Source organism: Neofelis nebulosa, chromosome 1 (assembly GCF_028018385.1).
Source record: "Neofelis nebulosa isolate mNeoNeb1 chromosome 1, mNeoNeb1.pri, whole genome shotgun sequence".
Lineage (NCBI taxonomy): Eukaryota > Metazoa > Chordata > Mammalia > Carnivora > Felidae > Neofelis > Neofelis nebulosa.
Genome location: NC_080782.1, coordinates 104163630 through 104182289, shown reverse-complemented (window position 1 = coordinate 104182289; position 18660 = coordinate 104163630). Strand labels below are relative to the sequence as shown.

General features: G+C 39.1%; 3 protein-coding genes across 7 annotated transcripts in view; 1 reads left to right on the top strand and 2 right to left on the bottom strand.

The window, feature by feature from the left end:
* Positions 1-11088, top strand: part of CDK7 (cyclin dependent kinase 7) — a 93048-nt gene extending 81960 nt beyond the window's left edge. The window contains exons 12-13 of the mRNA XM_058730445.1: positions 9485-9551; positions 11049-11088. Of these exons, the coding sequence (XP_058586428.1) occupies positions 9485-9551; positions 11049-11073 (92 nt within the window). The 3' untranslated portion in view covers positions 11074-11088. The remainder of the gene's footprint in view (positions 1-9484; positions 9552-11048) is intronic.
* On the bottom strand, positions 1917-18508 carry AK6 (adenylate kinase 6). 5 transcript variants are annotated; one of them, XM_058730541.1, is made up of 5 exons: positions 18359-18508; positions 16283-16375; positions 6398-6456; positions 6153-6298; positions 1917-2376 (listed from the first exon to the last, which is right to left on the bottom strand). In XM_058730541.1, exons 1-5 carry the CDS (start codon positions 18483-18485, stop codon positions 2184-2186), a joined length of 618 nt encoding a protein of 205 aa, XP_058586524.1. In that variant the 5' UTR covers positions 18486-18508; the 3' UTR covers positions 1917-2183. The 5 variants fall into 5 exon arrangements, with proteins under 5 accessions (XP_058586524.1, XP_058586515.1, XP_058586530.1 ...); XM_058730532.1 differs by having other exon boundaries at positions 18217-18475; XM_058730547.1 differs by having other exon boundaries at positions 18322-18468.
* Positions 14521-16375, bottom strand: TAF9 (TATA-box binding protein associated factor 9). Its single transcript, XM_058730517.1, has 2 exons — positions 16283-16375; positions 14521-15475 (listed from the first exon to the last, which is right to left on the bottom strand). Exon 2 carries the CDS (start codon positions 15456-15458, stop codon positions 14661-14663), a length of 798 nt encoding a protein of 265 aa, XP_058586500.1. The 5' UTR covers positions 15459-15475; positions 16283-16375; the 3' UTR covers positions 14521-14660.
* Positions 18509-18660: the final 152 nt, after the last annotated feature.

Genomic DNA, 18660 nt, shown 5'->3' with positions numbered 1-18660 from the left:
GAGGGGGATGTAAAGTAATGCAACCATTTTGCAAAACAGTTTGGTGTTTTTGCAAAGTTAAACTCAGTTGCGAAAGGACCCAGAAATTTCCCTCTATACCCAAGAATTGAAAACTTACATCTACACAAAAACCTGTATACAAATGTTCATAACATAATTCATAAGACCCAGAAAGGATACAACCCAATTGTGCAAATGATGGAATGGATAAACAAGAGGTGGTACATAGTGGAATATTACTTGATAAAAAGGAATGAGGTACCTACCGGTAGAGGCTGCAATATGGATGACCTTGGAGACAATATGCTAAGTCAAAGAAGCCAGACATAAAAGGCTACATATTGTATGATTCCATTTATATGAAATGCCCAGAATATGCAAAACCATACAGACAAAGTAAACTAGTGATTCCAAGGGGCTAGGAGAAGGGAAAAATGGAAAGTGACTGCTAACAGTACTGGACTTTTTCTGGGTGGGGTAATAAAAATGTTACATATGGAATTAGTGATAGTTGAAGTATGATGATTACACAATCTTGTGAGTATAATAAAAGCCAGCTAGTTGTGCACTTTTTTTTTTAAGTTTATTTTTTGGGTGAGAGTGCAAGTGAGCAGGGGAGGGGCAGAGAGAGAGGAAGAGAAAGAATCCCAAATAGGCTCTGTGCCATTTAGCGTGGAGCCCGATGTGGGGCTTGAACCCACAAAATGTGAGATTGTGACCTGAGCTGAAACCTAGAGTTAGACACTTAACTGAGCCACCCACGCACCCAATTATGCACTTTAAAATGACAAATTTGGGGGGCACCTGGGTGGCTCAGACAGTTAAGCGTCCATCCCTTGATTTCGGCTCAGGTCATGATCTCATTGGCATGAGATCGAGCCCCACCCCATGTTGGGCTCTGCATTGGGTGTAGATCCTGCTTGAGATTCTTTCTCTCCCTCTCTGCCCCTCCCCTGTGCTCTCTTTTTTTTTTTTTTTTTAAAGGTTTATTTATTTCTTTAGGGGGGCAGGGGCAGAGAGAGGGAGACACAGAATCCAAAGCAGGCTCTAGGCTCTGAGCTGTGAGCACAGAACCCAACGCGGGACTTGAACTCACAAACCACGAGACCATGACCTGAGCCAAAGTCGGACACTTAACCGACTGAGCCACCCAGGGCCCCCACGCTCTCTCTCTTAATAAATAAACAAACAAGTAAATAAATAAAAATTTTAAAAAACACATAAAGTAAAATTTTATCTTAATTTGAAAGAATAGGGAGGTCTGTATGTTATGATATACTCTCCAAAATATATTAAATGAAAATAAGAAGATACAGAAGAGTGTATATAATATGCTACCACATGCTTAAAGCAACTAAAGTACACAAACATACATACTTTGCAGGCATAAAATCTCTCCAAAAGAGACTTAGGAAACCAGAAACATTACTTCTTAAAGGGAGGGGACCTGGGGTGGCTGAAGAATAAGGGGTGGCCTGGAAGGGAAACCTACCTTTCCAGTATACCCTTTTGTACCTTCCAGTTTTTGTAGAGTATAAGTATTACCATTTCTGTGTGTGTGTGTGTGTGTGTGTGTGTGTGTGTGTGTTTGAGATGGGGGAGGGGTGAGTGGGGGAGAGGGGCAGAGAAAGAGAGAGAGAGAGAGAGAGAGAGAGAGAGAGAGAGAATCTTCAGCAGACTGCACACTCAGCATGGAGCCCTACACGGGGCTCAATCCCATGACCCTGTGATCATGACCTGAGCTGAAATCAAGAGTCAGAAGCTCAACTGACTGAGCCGCCCAGGAGCCCGTGTGTTTGTTTTTTAAACAAAGAAATAAAAATGAAAAACTCTGATGTTTTATCTTCAGTCTTAACTTTTACTTTAAGGGATCACTTTTACTTTATTCCGCAATGAACTTAGAAGATAGCCACCCATGTGGTCAGATTTATTCATTCTTTAGCTGTTGAAGCATTTAAAATGAACAGTTTTTACTATCAATCCTTAATGATATTATATATACTATACTTGAGACTTTTGCTTTCTCATGGAGAAAGAAAGCCCACACATAAACCTTTAGGCCATCCATCTACTAGTCTTGCAGCTCAATTTTAATAAAAAAGCTTTACTGACAATTGGACAATTTATTCAATATGGCAGAGATATAACAACAGTGGTTGTAAAGTGGCTAGTAGTCTTGTAAATCAGGAGCTATGATCCTTAATCCACTGCTCAATCCACTTCAATATCTGATTGATGTTATCCTCTAGATCTTCTGGTTTATTGCTGGGCAGCTGATGTACTATTTCTTCCTTGTAGGATGCTAATGCTTCTTCATAAAGAACTTGAAAAATTTCACACTGAATATTATCTTTTAGTTTCTTCTCATTATAACCCCTGGAAGGCAATGAGAAGATAAAAAAACAGCAAACTGAATAGCATTAACTGGAGTTTTAGGAACACAAGAGAAACCGGACACTTTTAAATACATGAAATATCATGCAAAAATACTCCTTGTAGTCTATTTATTTAAATAAAATAGACTGGCACCTGTAAATATGAGACTTTTTTTTTGATTTATTTTTTTGATGTTTATTTATTTTTGAGCGAGAGACAGAGAGTGAGCAGGGGAGGGGAAGAGAGAGAGAGAGACAAAGAATCCGAAGCAGACTCCAGGCTCTGAGCTGTCAGCAGAGAGCCTGACATGGGACTCAAACCCATGAACCATGAGATCATGACCTGAGCCAAAGTCGACTGAGCCACCCAGGTGCCCCAATATGAGACTTTTTTAAATATATAAGGTTTATTGAGAGACAGAGAGAGAGCATGAGCAGGGGAGGGGCAGAGAGAGAGGGACAGAGAGAAAATCCTAAACAGGCTCTGCACTGTCAGCAAAGAGCCCAAATGCAGGGCTTGATCCCATGAACTGTAAGCTCATGACCTGAGCCCAAGTCCTATGCTTAACCAACTGAGCCACCCAGGTGCCCTGAGAGGCTTTTTTGACAAGAAGTTAAAACTAATATCCAATGTTTAGGTTTGTCTTAATTTCAGCCCCCCAAATTTGTCATCCATTTCATTAGCAAACATATCTACCTATCTCAAGCCAGATATTGAGCTATGAGATAAATAAGAAGTGTAGAGCTTTGGTCCTAGATTTCAAAAGAAATTAGAGGAATTAAGATATAGACAGATAAAACAACGAGGTAGTGTATAAAAATGAAATACTTATGGGGGGCCCCTGGCTGGCTCAGTGGGTGGAGCATGCAACTCCTGATCTTGGGGTTCCAGCCCAGATCCAGCCCAGTGTTGGGTGTAGAGATTAGTTAAAAAATAAAATCTTAGGGGTGCGTGGGTGGCTCAGTCAGTTAAGTGTCTGACTCATCATTTCAGCTCAGATCATGGTCTCACGATTCATGAGATTGAGCCCCACGTTTGGCTGTGTGCCAACAGTGCAGAGCCTGCTTGGGATTCTCTGTCTCCCTTTCTTTCTGCCCTTTCCCAGCTCACACTTGCCCTCTCTCAAAATAAATAAACTTTACAAAAAATAAAAAAATAATATTTAAAAAAATTAAATACTTCTGATAGGAACACTATATACTAATTGGGTACTTGATCATACAGATAGATGTATCTGTGCTTTACCAATTCCAAAGATGTAAAAAAAAATTAACTTACATCATCTTTAGGCAGATATGTAAATTAGCCAACTAATTAATTAGCTAATGAAAAAGATTTTTAAAAATTCATATTAGTTCAACCTTGTAACAATCAAGAGTAAATTGAATTACTTATGGGGTGCCTAGATGGCTCAGTCAGTTAAGCATCTGACTTCAGCTCGGGTCATGATCTCACGGTTCGTAGGTTTGAGCCCTGCATCTGGTCCTGTGCTGACAGCATGGAGCCTGAAGCCTGCTTCAAGTTTTGTGTCTCCCTCTGTCTCTGTCCCTCCCCCACTCACACTCTGTCTCTCTCAAAAATAAACATTTAAAAAAAAGTAAATCGAACTACTTAAGGATGATTAACTGTATGAAAACATAACCAACAGAATGAGAGAAAATTTTTGCAAATCATTTATCTGATAAGGGATTTGCATCTAAAATACACAAAGAACTCTTACAACTTAATTAAGAAGGAAGCATAACCCAATAAAAAACTGGGCAAAGGGTCTGAAGAGCTATTTCTTCCAAGACAGACAAATGAGCAATAAGTACATGAAAAGATGCTCAATATCATTAGTGATCAAGGAAATGCAAATCAAAACCACAATGAGATACTACTTCATACCCACTGGGATGGCTACAATGAAAAGACATAACAACTGTCCAGGAGAATGTGGAAATACTAGAGCCTTCAAACACTGCTCTTAGGAAGGAAAATTGGTAGAGCCACTTTGGCTAACAGTCTAACAGTTCCTCAAAAGGTTGAACATGGAGTTTATTACCCAGCAATCCTATTCTTAAATTTCATATCCAAGATAATTGAACACATAATGTCCACATAAAATCACAGGCACGAATATTCACAGCAGTATTATTTACAATAGCCAAAAAATGGAAAAGACCCAAATGTCTATATTCTGGTAAGTGGATAAAAACGAAGTATTGATACATGCTGCAACATAGATGAACTCTGAAAACATTAGGTTAAATAAAAGAAACCAGACACAGAAGATCATGTACTGTAAGATTTCTTTTACATAAAATGTCCAGAATAGGCAAATCCAAAAGAGACAGAAGGTCAATTACTGGTTGCCTAGGGTCAGGGGACTGAGAGGAAATATGGGGAGTGACTGCTAATGGGCACAGGTTTTTGGGGAGGAGGGAGACAATGAACATTTTCTAAAATTGGCTGTAGTAACAGATGCATAATTCTGTGAATATACTAAAAACAAATGTGTATACTTCTAATGGGTGAATTGTATGTATGTGAATTTAGCTCAGTAAAGCTGTTATTTTTTTTTAAGGTGATTGATTACTTTGTAACTTTTTCAGTGGCTAAAAACAAGACAAGCTCTCTCAAATTTTTTCATATCTTAGTCTTTGGCTCTTTATATAAAACAGAAATCTTTTTTTTAAGATTTTATTTTTAAGTAATCTCTATACCAAAGGTGGGGCTTGAACTTACAACCCCAAGATCGAGCACAGCATGCTCCACTGACTGAGCCGGCCAGGTGCTCCAAAACAGTAAATTTCTTCTTTTACAGATTTTAAGTAATCTCAACACCCAATATGGGGCTTGAACTTAAAACCCTGAAATCAAGAGTTGCATGGTCTACCAACTGAGCCAGCCAGGTGCCCCAAAACAATAATTTTTAATAAAAAATTTAAATTGTTTGGTTTGCAGAAAGGAATGTGTACCAATTGGTCTCCATTACTTCTCTGTTAAAACACTGTTAATGTCTTTTCTCTGCCTAAAAAAGACGATTACGGTTTTAGGTCTAGCTCCAACTTTCCCCATATATTTGCTACTATACTCCTTGGTGTAAGGATTTTACAAGTATCCTCTCCAGTGATGGTTAGTCAGAGCTGACTACTGTCATTGAGAACTACGAATTCTAAACCTGAACTTAGGGAAACTTTTGAAGCGTTCCTTCTGAGATTGCCCCATAAATCCTCTAGAACCTCCATCTTCCTACAGCTTGACTCAAAAGACAATGGAAAAATGTTTCCCATAAAAATTCCTCTTTTTTGTTTATTCTGGATTAAGTCTGATGCTCTCTTGGAGGGACCAACTCAAAATATATTTTAAAGGTTGGAAATGTTGATTTATCTTGTCAGTTTTTCATAAACTTTCCCATTCATGTTGTGCGGATATTTTGAGCGGGTAATGTACATTCAGCAGTCAGAGTATGTTATTGGCTTGGTTGTTTTCCCAGGAAGGTTTTACATTAAGGAAACATCATGACTAAATAGAGTTGCTGTTACGGTATATTTTATTTAAACTGTCAGTTGCAGTATTCATTTACTCAGTTATAAACTATTACCTGTGTTTTACAAATGTATCTTTTTCTCTTAGATGCAGAGCGATGGTACCATACAGACTTGGTTTATAATGAGAGACCAATAGTCACATATTCGAAAGGAATCCTTTATCATGGTTGTACTGGCTAATTTCAGGAATCTGAATAAAGGATTATATCATACTTTAAGAATTCAGTGTTTTTCCTTTCTTACCTTGTTTCAAGTCTTTTGTACAATACACTGTTATCTGTTCGCAGCACAAAAACTATATGAAACCAGCGTTCAGGGAAGAAATCACAACCATGGTAATCAACAATAACTCCACCTTCACTCATTTGGTTTTCTAATTCATCAACTACCTGTAAGAAAGGGACAGAAAGAATGCTCCTTTTAAAAAAATGAGGTCAACTTTCCTATTAAATTTTAAGAAGTATACTTTATAAAAAACTTGTACTTACTCTATCTTCATCTAAAATGGGGCAATCATACTCTTCATCATAGCCATCATATAACTGCCCTAAAAGAGATTTACACTGGCTTATTAAACTAGTATTTTGTAAGTCACTGTCAGTAATTTTCAATTAATTTTAGACTTTAGGAAAGGAAATATACCATCAATTACTCTTTGAGAGACTAAAGAGGGCACTAACAGACAGCAGATGTCACACGGACACCAAAGGTAAAGAGCAATGCTGATTAAATCAGAATTTTACCTAGAGGGAAACTTGGATAGCAATATATCTGATACAATTTTAGCTATCAAAATTGAAACTAACTAAAAAAAATGAATGATTTCAGAATTTGTGGGACTAATAGGACTGCATTATTTTTGTTGAGCTATTTGGTGGGAAGAGGGGACACAGGGATACAGACACTCGCACACATTAACAATAGATTATCAAATATTTTAGGCTAAGGAGATGGAACTTAGTAGAAGCAACAGCAGTTTCTCAATTCTAAAAATGAGCCCTCAGTCACACAGGTCCCATCTTCATGGGGTCTGGGAAAGGAGAGTCAGTTTGACCCAAGTGCTCCTGAACAGTATTTTTACTTCTAGATTTCCAGGATCCTCAAAACCCATGGGTCGAATAAACATTTCAGGAGGCAAAACAAGAATGATGGGCAGTTATAAAGAAGGCAGATTTAAATCTCATGTAAGAATTTCCCAACAAATCAAAGCTGGCTTTCAAAGGAAGTCTTGCTTTAGAAGGTGAGACATAATCCTATGCTCACCTAAATCTCTAAGAAATATGTAATAAGGCTTAGACCATCCTTTGAGCCATCTCTAAGAGCATGCTATAGTCCTCCCACATCTTTCCCTTCAATATTTTGGCACAGGTTGAAATTAGGTTAAAATGAGCATGAGTTCTGAAGTAATAAAAGGGTAGTTCTGAGGGTCAATGGGAGGCACAGAGACAGTTGCAACTTTTTGTCCTGCCAGGACAGTGTATGGACTCATTCTGGCCACGTGAGCACCTCTCAAGCACCTCCCTGTGCCATCTGCTTCCCTGGATTACTGCGCAATTACCAGATACTCTAGCTAAAAAAATTAAACTGCCTTGGTATTGGGAAAACTGGATAATGATTTACAAATAATCTAAATCCTGTATACTATAAACTGGATTAAAGAGCCAATTGTTTAATTCAAAGACAATTAGCGGAAAATTTAATCTGTAAAGGAATGATTCATTTGAGTTTGTTCATTTTAAAACACATAAAATGCTAAATCTCTGTTCAGTGAAAAATAATGTAGCAATAAAAACAACTACTGGGAGAAATTTTTATAGTAGGACAAAGGCCTGAAATGTAGATTACATAATGACCTTCAAAATCAAGATTAAAAATACGTACCTTAACAAAAAGGAATTCACACACAATGAAAATAATTAATAAACATACGATGAAAATATGTTGGACTTTACCGGCTATTAAAGAAATATAAAATTACCCTTTTTATGCCTGTTGCATTAATCATATATGTATATAATAAATTGGAAATGTATTTCAAAAATAATTTTAGGGGTGTCTGGGTTGAGTGTCCAACTTCGGCTCAGGTCATGATCTGATCAGTTCATGGGTTTGAGCAGTGCGTCCGGCTCTATGCTGTCATCATGGAGCCGGCTTCAGATCCTCTGTCTCCCCCTCCCTCTGTACCTCCCCACTCACACTCTCTTAAAAATAAATAAGACAGGGCGCCTGGGTGGCGCAGTCGGTTAAGCGTCCGACTTCAGCCAGGTCACGATCTCGCGGTCCGTGAGTTCGAGCCCTGCGTCAGGCTCTGGGCCGATGGCTCGGAGCCTGGAGCCTGTTTCCGGTTCTGTGTCTCCCTCTCTCTCTGCCCCTCCCCCGTTCATGCTCTGTCTCTCTCTGTCCCAAAAATAAATAAAAAACGTTGAAAAAAAAAAATTAAAAATAAATAAATAAATAAATAAATAAGACATTTAAAAAATAATTTTAAAAATAAAAATGTCATATCCATTCATAGATTTCCTCTACCATTTAATTTCTAGCCAGAAAAAATTTTAAGTGATAAACATTCAACAATAGGAAAAACTTATATCTCGGTTTACTAGTTTGATGAAATATTATGTAATTAAAGTTAAGAAAATAAATATTAGGTAGTATTATGTAGTATGGACTAGGTCACACATGATAAATGCTTATGACACAAAGGATAAAACATAAAAAGCAGAATTCAAAGTTGTAATAGGGCCAAAGATCAGAAATACAAAAATGGAAATAAATTAGGATTTGGAGTACTTTTTTGGTGTATTATTTTCACAATGCCACAAAATCTAATACCTACTGTTGATTCCATACTATGTAGGAATCTGCAGTAGATAAATACTGAGGTTCCTTCATATTTTAAATCCTTAACTCTCAAGACTAGTGAAATCGTTAAAAAATATGCTATCTAAAATAGAGACAACCACTGCAATATTGAGTTAGAATTAAAGTCTTTATACCGCAATGCTGAAATGCAAGATTTCTTAAATCATGTTAATGTAGTTGAATAGTGTAATCCAACCTTTAAAACATTCATTTCAAAAAACACCTATCAAATACCTACCATGTCCAAGTGCCTGTAGGGATAATAAGGATTTAATAATGAGCAAAATGACCAAGAAGGCAAACGTAGTCTTTCCCTTAAAGAGTTTACAATAAAATTAGAGAGGACAAAGTAACCTGGAAATTATAATAGGATAATACTTTAAACGTGGAACATTAGGGAAGGCTTCCTGGAGGAAGTGACTTTTAAGTGGAGACTTGAAGCAGGTACCTAGGGAAAAAAGGTAGGGATGACTATTTTCAACAGAGAAAAACGATATTCAAAGGCAGAATTAAGAGGGCAAGACTTAAGGGAGGGAAAGTTTCTTAGACTATGTATAAAATAGGTGATAAAGGGTCAGGTAAATTGAGGCCAGATCAAAAAGGGTTGCAGAGTTAGACTTAATCTAAGGCAAAGTAAAATCATTAAAACATTTTAAGCCTGAAATGACAGGATCAATTACAAATTTTTAAAAATTATTTTGGTTTCTCCATAGAGAATAAGTTAGAAGGAAGCAAATTCAGAAACAGGGATACCAGATCAAGGCTACTGCAGAATTTTAGGTGAGTGATAATTATAACCTGTACCATAGGGAATGGAGAAATGGATTCTAAAGTTCATTTTAGGGGCGCCTGGGTGGCTCAGTCAGGTAAGCGTACAGCTCTTGATTTCGGCTCAGGTCATGATCTCATGGTTTGTGAGATCAAGTCCTGCATTGGACTCTGCACGGGCAGAGCAAAGCCTATTTGGGATTCTCTCTCTCTCCCTCTCTCTCTCTCTGCCCCTCCCCGGCTTGTGCTTGCTCTCAAAAAAAAAAAAAAAAAAAAAAAAAATCCTTTAAAGTTCATTTCAAATTTCATGGGGCCCCTGGTGACTCAGTCGGTTGAGCATCCAACTTTGAATCAGGTCATGGTCTCTGAGTTCAGGAGTTCGAGTACCGCATCAGGCTCTCTGCTGTCGGTGCAGAGCCCCCTTGGCACCCTCTGTCCCCCTCTCTCTGCTTCTCCCCCACTTGTGCCCTCTAGCTCTTAAAAATAAACATTAAAGGATGCCTGGGTGGCTCAGTTAAAGTTGAGTATCCGACTTCGGCTCCAGTTATGATCTCACGATTCGTGGGTTCGGGCCCCGTGTCATGCTCTGTGCTGACAGCTCAGAGTCTGGAGCCTGCTTCGGATTCTTTGTCTCTCTCTCTCTCTAGCCCTTCCCCTGCTCATGCTCTGTCTGTCTCTGTCTCTCAACAATAAATAAATGTTAAAAAAAAAAAAAAAGTTAAAAAAAAAACATTTTAAAAAAGTTCATTTCAAATTTCTGAAAAAAACGGAAAAACGTATGCTACTTTATTATTTTTTTATGTATGCCCTTTACAAAGTTTCAGTTGGAAGTCAAATTTAGAGCTAAGTACAGGATCCTAATCTAGAAACGATAAAAAGGCTTGAATTGATTAACCTACCAAAAGCTTAGAAAATTCAATTTTCTCAACAAAGTTTTATGATTTAAAGTTAGTTGCAGAAAACAAATTGTGGGGCCAAAGTTACATGGCTTAAGTTCTTACCTCAAAAGATCTTCCTACCTGTTGTTAGTCAAGCAATAAAATCATTACATTTTAACTGCCCTCCTAGAGTTTATACTCACATGAAAGCTGTTCTTTAATGATGTTGGATGCTAGCTATTTCATTGCTATTGCCAATATTTAAAACATTTTCAGATTTCTTACTTTGTACTTTTTTTTTTTTTTTTTTTTTAAGTAAGCTCCATGCCCAATGTAGGGCTTGAACTCACAACCCTGTGATCTTGAGTCCCATGCTCTACAGACTCGGCCGGCCAGGCACCCCCTCCCCAACCCCCTGATTTCTTACTTTGAAAAGTTTACCACATTTACCTCAATCCAACAAGAAGCTTATAACTGTAATGCAATTAGTACAAGAAGCTAATTGGTTTAGAAAGATATAGTGCTTTGATACCTGACCTTTTATGTAGAGAAAAGCACAATAAATCCTTAGAGAAGTTAGTGAGCACCAAAGATGTGACATTTGAGTTGGGTCTTTCTCTCTTTTTTTAAGAATCTCAAGCACGATCCATGCTTAGTGCAGAGCCTGGCGCAGGACTCCATCCCACGACCCTGGGATCATGACCTGAGCGGAAATCAAGAGTCAGCCACTCAACTGAGTCACCCAGGCGCCCCCCCTTGAGTTGGGTCTTTTAAAGAGTTGTTTAAAAGGCAGATTAAAAAAAAAAAAAAAAAAAAAGTCAGATAAGGGCATCTCCAGGTAAAGGGAACAGCACTTGTAAAGACCTGGAGGTCAATTCCCAGTGAGGAACAAGCGCACCGTGCGCAGAATGAAGGGAACCTAGGGGAGTGGCTGCAGGTAAGGCTAAAGGTAAACTCAAACCAGTTCATAATCCATACATTACAGATGATGGACTTTATCAGAAAAAGTTCAAGTCTTGTTTATTCCCTCTCCCTCTTCTTTATAAAGGACATAATAATGGCATAGAAGAGGAAAAGATACTAAAGAGTAGGAGATTCAGGAGAAATGGGCTTGAAAATAGGATAGGGATACCATAGGGATTTTTCAGGCAAACCATCAAGATTTACGGGGCAAGTGGATCTGTGTTAGCATGTTTGTGTTTCTATGTGAGGGGAACAAGAATCAAGCATGAGCAAGTAGTCAGGATTTCAGAGCATGTGCTTCTTAAATGTTTTAGTTTGTGAAAAGGTCTGGCAACTGTCAAGAAGGTGATTACCTTTAGTAGGTGTCTAGAAACTGGGATCTTGAAAAAAAAATTTTTTTTAACGTTTATTATTGAGAGACAGACAGAGCATGAGCATGGGAGGGGCAGAGAGAGAAGAGGAGACACAGAATCCGAAGCAGGCTCCAGGCTCTGAGCTGTCAGCAGAGCCCGACACGGGGCTCAAACTCATGGACTGTGAGATCGTGACCGGAGTCGAAGTTGGACACTTAACCGACTGAGCCACCCAGGTGCCCTGAAACTGGGCTCTTTTAAAAGGGAGTAACTAGTCCAGAGTGAATGAGATTACTAAAGGGAGGGGCAAAACTACAATACAGCTGCAGTGAAATTATGGGGGAAGACGTGTATGTAGGAGGATCACATGCAGACTGGGAGACAGCAGTGCTGGAGGGGCCACCAGGGAGGTTAGCTTCAGAGCCTTCCAGGGGTAGCTTCCAGTGGAGGGAAAAAAATGGGATAAAGAGGTTAGAGTGGGGATACCAAGCGTTTTCTGTAAAAGGCCAGATAGCAAACACTTCATGCTTCGTACGCTAGTCTTCAGCTAATGTGGTTTCTATAAAAAACAGCAGTTTGTCGACAAACTCCTGGATTAGAAAGAGATCAAGATTTTAAGTGCTGAGGGCTCAGCTATGCATAACAATGTTCCAAATGGACCCAACGTTAATAGAATTATATCACTTTGTCTAGACATATGGGGATCCTGGGGTTTATGAGCAGAGGCTGAAGACTGATAAACTTGTGGCAGGAAAATTAAGGATGCTGTTAAGTAATTAAGTGATTGCATAAGGGAAAGGAAGAATCTGAGACTGGAGTAACAGGGTAAAAAAGCATTCTTAGCCATACCATATTTAGGACTCCCCATTTTATTAAGCTTAATTCCTTACCTAATTTTTCCTACCTTGGTTCCACATGGCCTAAGTCTCTTACAAATGATACAGCAACTCAACAGGGTTACTAGAATGGCAATAAATTCTATTTAGACAGATTTATTTAAAACAAGTGGGTTGTTTTTGGTCTTATTGCTTTATAGCAGGGTTCTCAATCTCAAATACTGACGTTTTGAGCTTGATAATTCCTTTATGGGAATGGAGGGTTATTCTGTGAATTGTGGGATGTTCAACAGAATCCCTGGCTTCCACTCCAGTCATGACTACTGAAAGTATTCAGAAATTGCCAAAAGTCCCCTGAAAGGCAAAAATCACACCTAGTTGGGAACCACTCCTTTACAGATGATTACATGGTTTCTCTTAAAATACATCACTATTTGAGAAAAATGAACAGGTAGGGGTCTCAGTATATTTTCTAGTTAAGATTTTCAGATATATTCAAATAGCATCTGGAGAAAAGAACAATCTGGTACATTATGAAAAACCTTATAGAGTACTTTATCTAACACCATGTTAAGAGAGACCAGAAATCCTTTATCCGGCGTTATGGGAGAAGTGGGGGAACCCAAGGCTTAGATTCTATCTTATGAAACAATCTCATCAATAAAATTCAGAGGACATTTGGGACTATATACTCCATTAGGTGTACATACACTGGCTAAAAGTGTTGAGTACAAGTACACCAGGAACCAATCGTCTAGTGTTATTATTCCTCTCATACTATTCGTGATAAATTATATAGCAACTTCATTACATTTAGAAATGTTAAAGTCAGTGGGTAAGATAAACTGGAAGACAAGACTGAAACTGACAACTGTATGGGACTGTGAAATCACTTGTCAAATTCAACAGGTAAAGGAAGAAAACCAGATTTTATATAGGTATAAAATGGGGAGACTGACTAGCCTTGTACAACAGCAAATAAATACCTAAATTTTATGAACTATAAATACCAGACCTGGATTAAAATATCACCATGAGTGAAATCTGGATGGCTCAGCAGTTAAGCATCTGATTCTTGGTTTAGGCTCAGGTCATGATCTCATGGTCATGGGATGGAGCCCCACATCAGGCTCCAGGTTGAGTGTGGAGCCTCTTTGGGATTCTCTCTCTCCCTCTCTCTCTGCCTCTCCCTTAGTTGAGTGTGTACGCATGCACTCTCTCAAAACACTGAAAAAAAATATGAGCATGATACTTATAGCATCAAGAATATGACAAAGCTAAGATGTACAAAACTGACCTGCAAAAAAGGATACTGGGGAAAAAAAGATATTGGGGGGAGGCAAGTGAGCAAGGGGCAGAGAATCCCAGGAGCAGCAGGAGCTGGGGCGGGGGGGGGGAGGGAGGAAGGGAGAGAGAGAACGAGAACATGGGGCTCACCTGAAGCAGGGCTCATGCGACGTGGGGCTCAAGCTCACCAACCATGAGATCATGAGCTGAGCCAAAGTCAGATGCTTAAGGACTGAGCCACTCAGGTGCCCTACTGGAAAAAATTTTTTTGCAATTTTAAAGTGGAACAATAATGGGAGACCCATCAAAGGTCCTTAAATACAACCAAAGCGATAAAAAAAATAGGACCTAGGAAGAAGTTAATAATTGACAGATTATTCATCAAAACAGATGAAGTGGTCTCTCCAAAAGAGACACGGTTCTATGAGACTGACTTATACACTAGGGATCATACTGTGATCTAAACATCTGAACACATAGTGGTAATGAATAGGCCACAACAACTTCAAGTTGTTGTAAGGGTTATTCCTGTTGGTGACACAAAGAAAACTGCTTCTAAAAACATAACTGCCAAAGTACCAACAAATTGATGAACAACTTTATTTTTTACACTTGAAGGCTGATGAAAAACCATTACTAATCCTATTAAAGAAAATCCAACAACTCAGAGAGGGTAACTATATTTACTCATTAAATACAATTTACATGTTCTACAACACAACATGAAAACACCCAGCATGCATGTTTAATCTCAGTACAATGGATTCAAGACCAAGTACACATGTTACAAGCATCAAAGCTAGATTACAAATTATCATAGTCATCATCATCGTCATCATCATCATCATCATCATCTTCTCGTTTTCTTTTCAATGCATTTGCTGATTCATTGGCAGTATTTTGTGATGACACCATGTTAGTGGTTATAAGAATGTTCTTGGACCCAATTAATGATGGGTTAATTAGAACATTCTGAACTGCAGATGTTGCAGGAATTGATGCTTTTACAGTTGGGGACTGTGAAGTGGGCATCTGTACTGTAAACCTTTGCCCTGTGAGGGACATTGGAGTCCCTACTTTAGTTGACACAGACATGGTTTGTGGGGTTGGCGTGCCAAGCGTGGGAGTACTTGGTCTGCTAGTAACTGAACCAACACTTAACCGCGGAACTGTTATTCTCCCCGCAGAAGTAGATGCCTTTTTTTGTAAAGACTTAAGTCTATAGTTTGGAGCAGTCAAGCAATATCTATCAGGTGGCAACCTGGGGCCTGAATATGGCTTGATTAAGGGCAAAGGAGTTTGATTTCTTTGCCTTGCAATATCTAATAAAAAATCTCTTGGGGGAGGAGAGGTAAAAGACTGATCAGCACGACACTGGATTGCCAATCGCACATCATCTGCATCAACAGTAGCTTTCTTAGCATGGCTTGAATAAATTTTTGCATCATCTAGAATTGTGGTCACATATCGGAAGGCAAACTCCAACATCTGATTTATAACTCTTGGCTCATATTCTGTAATCCCCATATCCTTCAGGATTTGTGCCATCATCTGTGCATCTTTCGGCATGCTCTTGGGAGAAGCCATCTTGCCAGAATCCATGATATCCGTTGATCAGACTTTAGATCATTTGAAAAAAATATGTACATTAGATCAAACCTGAAATAGTTACTTTAGTAGCAACTGTCAGGAACTTTCTAAATTTTAAATACTGTTAAAATTGTGAAAATATATTTAAAATTTTTTAATATTAAATCTTTTTAATTTTAATGAGGCACACTTAAAAGTCCCCTTTACTTAAGTTTATGGAGTTTCCACCCTATCCAAATCATTACAGGATATACAAAAATGAAGACACAAATAAGGGAGTGATAAAAGACTGGGGGAAACGGTAAAATAAATAAAAACATTTATCACTTCAGAATAATGTTCAGTTGTGTGCAGGCATGCAACTATCAAATGACTCTAAGAAAAAAAAGAACAGTCATGTCCTACTGACTGAGTTCAAAATAATGTGTCCTTCCAGTGAGAGCAATATACTATCTCCACAGATACACTTAGTAGTACCCACACTTAAATGTGTTTGTCCATCTCAAAAACATTCTCCCCAAATCCCATCTCTTCATGGAAACATTCCCAATTATTACCACTCAAAAAAAAAACCCAAAACAAAACAAAAACAAAACGCAACAACAAAAAACTATTGGCCAAGAGGGCAGGGGAGGATGGGATGTAACAGTCAAAACAACCAGAACACAGTATTATACACTTAGTTTCTCTTTCTATGGGTCCTCAACAGAGCATCAATTCCTTAAAAGCACTGTCTCTGCTTTTTGTACCTCTCACAAATATAGTACTAACTCCATTATCTACTCTCTTAAAAAAAACCAAAAAAACACAAAAACTAGCACCAAAGTATCCCTTACCTTCTCGAGCTAAATCACCCACATTAATGTATTTCAGTCCTGATCTTGATGCAAGTTCTTTGCCTAGGGTGGTTTTTCCAACCCCTGGTGTACCTGTAAGACAAGCCACAGAAGAATACTGTTCATAAAATACTTATTAGACTTCAGCCACCTATCTACCCTTCTAAAGTGCTTAACAACTGAAATGAAAAATTTCCTAATTAGCAATCCTCCGTGAATTACTATACACTATGACCTAGTTAAAGTTACTCAAAGCCTGCTGGATAGCATAATCTCGCCAAGTATATCTGATCTATCAGGAATAAGGCTTGGGTGATTCTGATACCAATTCACAGACTGCCTGCCACCATAACAGATACTCCAATAATAACACTAGTGATCTCAAATTACCATCATTTACTTGCTTTCATTTTTAAAAAATGAAGAAATTATTCGTGGAAAAAATTTAACCAGTATGAGGGACAAATCTCATTTCCACTACTAGCTCCACTACCTCTTCCTTAGAGATAACCACTGAAAAGCAGTTTCTTTTATCTTTCTCAAGAAATCCTAATGCATATGTGTTTGTGTATACACACGTGTATTTATATATATGGCAACCCATATATATACACATATGTGCATATGTATATATATATTACATATGTATTACACGCATTTTTATGTAATAAACACACCATACGTTCATTGCCTTTCAGATAAATAGCAGTACTAGGCATTGTTCTTCACTTTTCCTTTTTTTACATCTATTTTATTTCAAAATAATCAAATGTGTAATTTTCAGCTCAGAACAGGTTAGAGCCAGTGAAGTTATAAAACTTGGTCATTATAATAATTAAAGATAACAGAGACAAATCATGCCTCCATTTACAGGACAAGAACTTTTACAAGTCCACTGTAATACACCAAGTCCGAACCCTGGACTATCCTGTGTTTGTTTGTTTTTTCCTGGACTACTGTGTTTTCCATAAAATGTTCACCTTTAGGTTTTTGACAGTACGGCTGGATACTAAAATACCAGGACCCTGGCTGACCCCAACAGTTCAGAAGTTGTAGTATCTTCCCCTAAGGAATCATAATAGGTAAACAGATTACTATCTGTAGCTTTCAAAAACTGACAAGACGCGGGCGCTGTCAACAAGATTATGTTTTGTTAAATAATAAACTTCCACTGCTTTGTTGCCAGGAAGAGTGTCTCAATTTTTGTGTTCCAACACCATCTACACCCATTTGACTTTTGCATGAATGCCCCATGATGCTATTAACTACAATTTAATAAACACTTAAACAGCTAACAATAGTCTTTAAAATCATAATGCGAAAGTTCAGTAGGCCTCCTGTATAACAAGCGCCCTGCATATGGGTACAAAGACCGAGAAGGGACGAAACTATCATCCCAGGAACTTTAGAGTGCATCTAAACAAGAGAAACGATCAGGGATGCTCAGTAGGTGCCTTTTCTTTTTGAAAGGAAAAAAACAAACAAACAGAAAAGAGCTTCTGACGCTAACTCAACGTACACATCAAGTTAATCAAACTACGTCACAAATATCCGAACCCTTTTACCCAAAAGTGATTATCAGACACCAAGGAAAATGAAACATGGCCAAGAAAGGCCTAAGGACGAGGCATCCAGCATTAAATACAAAATGACTGCCTTACATTATCTCGCTTAAAATTCTAAACACAACCCTACCAAAGAAAAAAATCAACAGCCATTTTACAAACAAAAACCAGATTCCCAAAGATTCGGCAGAATCAGATTTCTTGCCAGAAAAGGGACCAGGACAGGTCTCTCTCTCTCTCTCCCTACCTCACCGAGTGACCTCAGGCCAAAAGAATAACGTTCCCCGCCCCCACCCCGCCTCCCGCAACGGTCGGAGGACCAGGTATCGAGGCCGGGACCTTAGCCACGCCGCGCGGCCCTCCACTAGCCTCGAAACACCGAACGGCACGGCACCCTTTCTGGCGCCCGACGCCCCACAGCACTCAGGTCCGTGGCCTGCCCGCAGCCCAGCGCCTCCCCGCCGCGCGCCTGACCGGTGAGCAGGATGTTCGGAAGCAACATGGTCCTCACCGCGCTGGCTCTGGGCGCCTTGGCTCACGCACTCTACGCACGACAGGGAGGAGCCGAAAGGGGCGAGCTGCGGCAAGCGCCAGCGGCCTCGGGGTTCTCGAGGCCCTGCGCGGCGCTCGCGGCCCATCTCTACCGCCTAGTCACTGAACATTGGTTACCTGGCCTTCTATAGCACGTTTTCAGTGCAGTGTCCCAGGCTGGGGCACAGGTCAGGTCCGCGTTTCGAGTCAGGCAATGCGGTAGATGCCTAAGTCACAGGCGCCGTTGGCGGCCGCCCTTCTGCCTGTGTCGCGGAAGCGCCG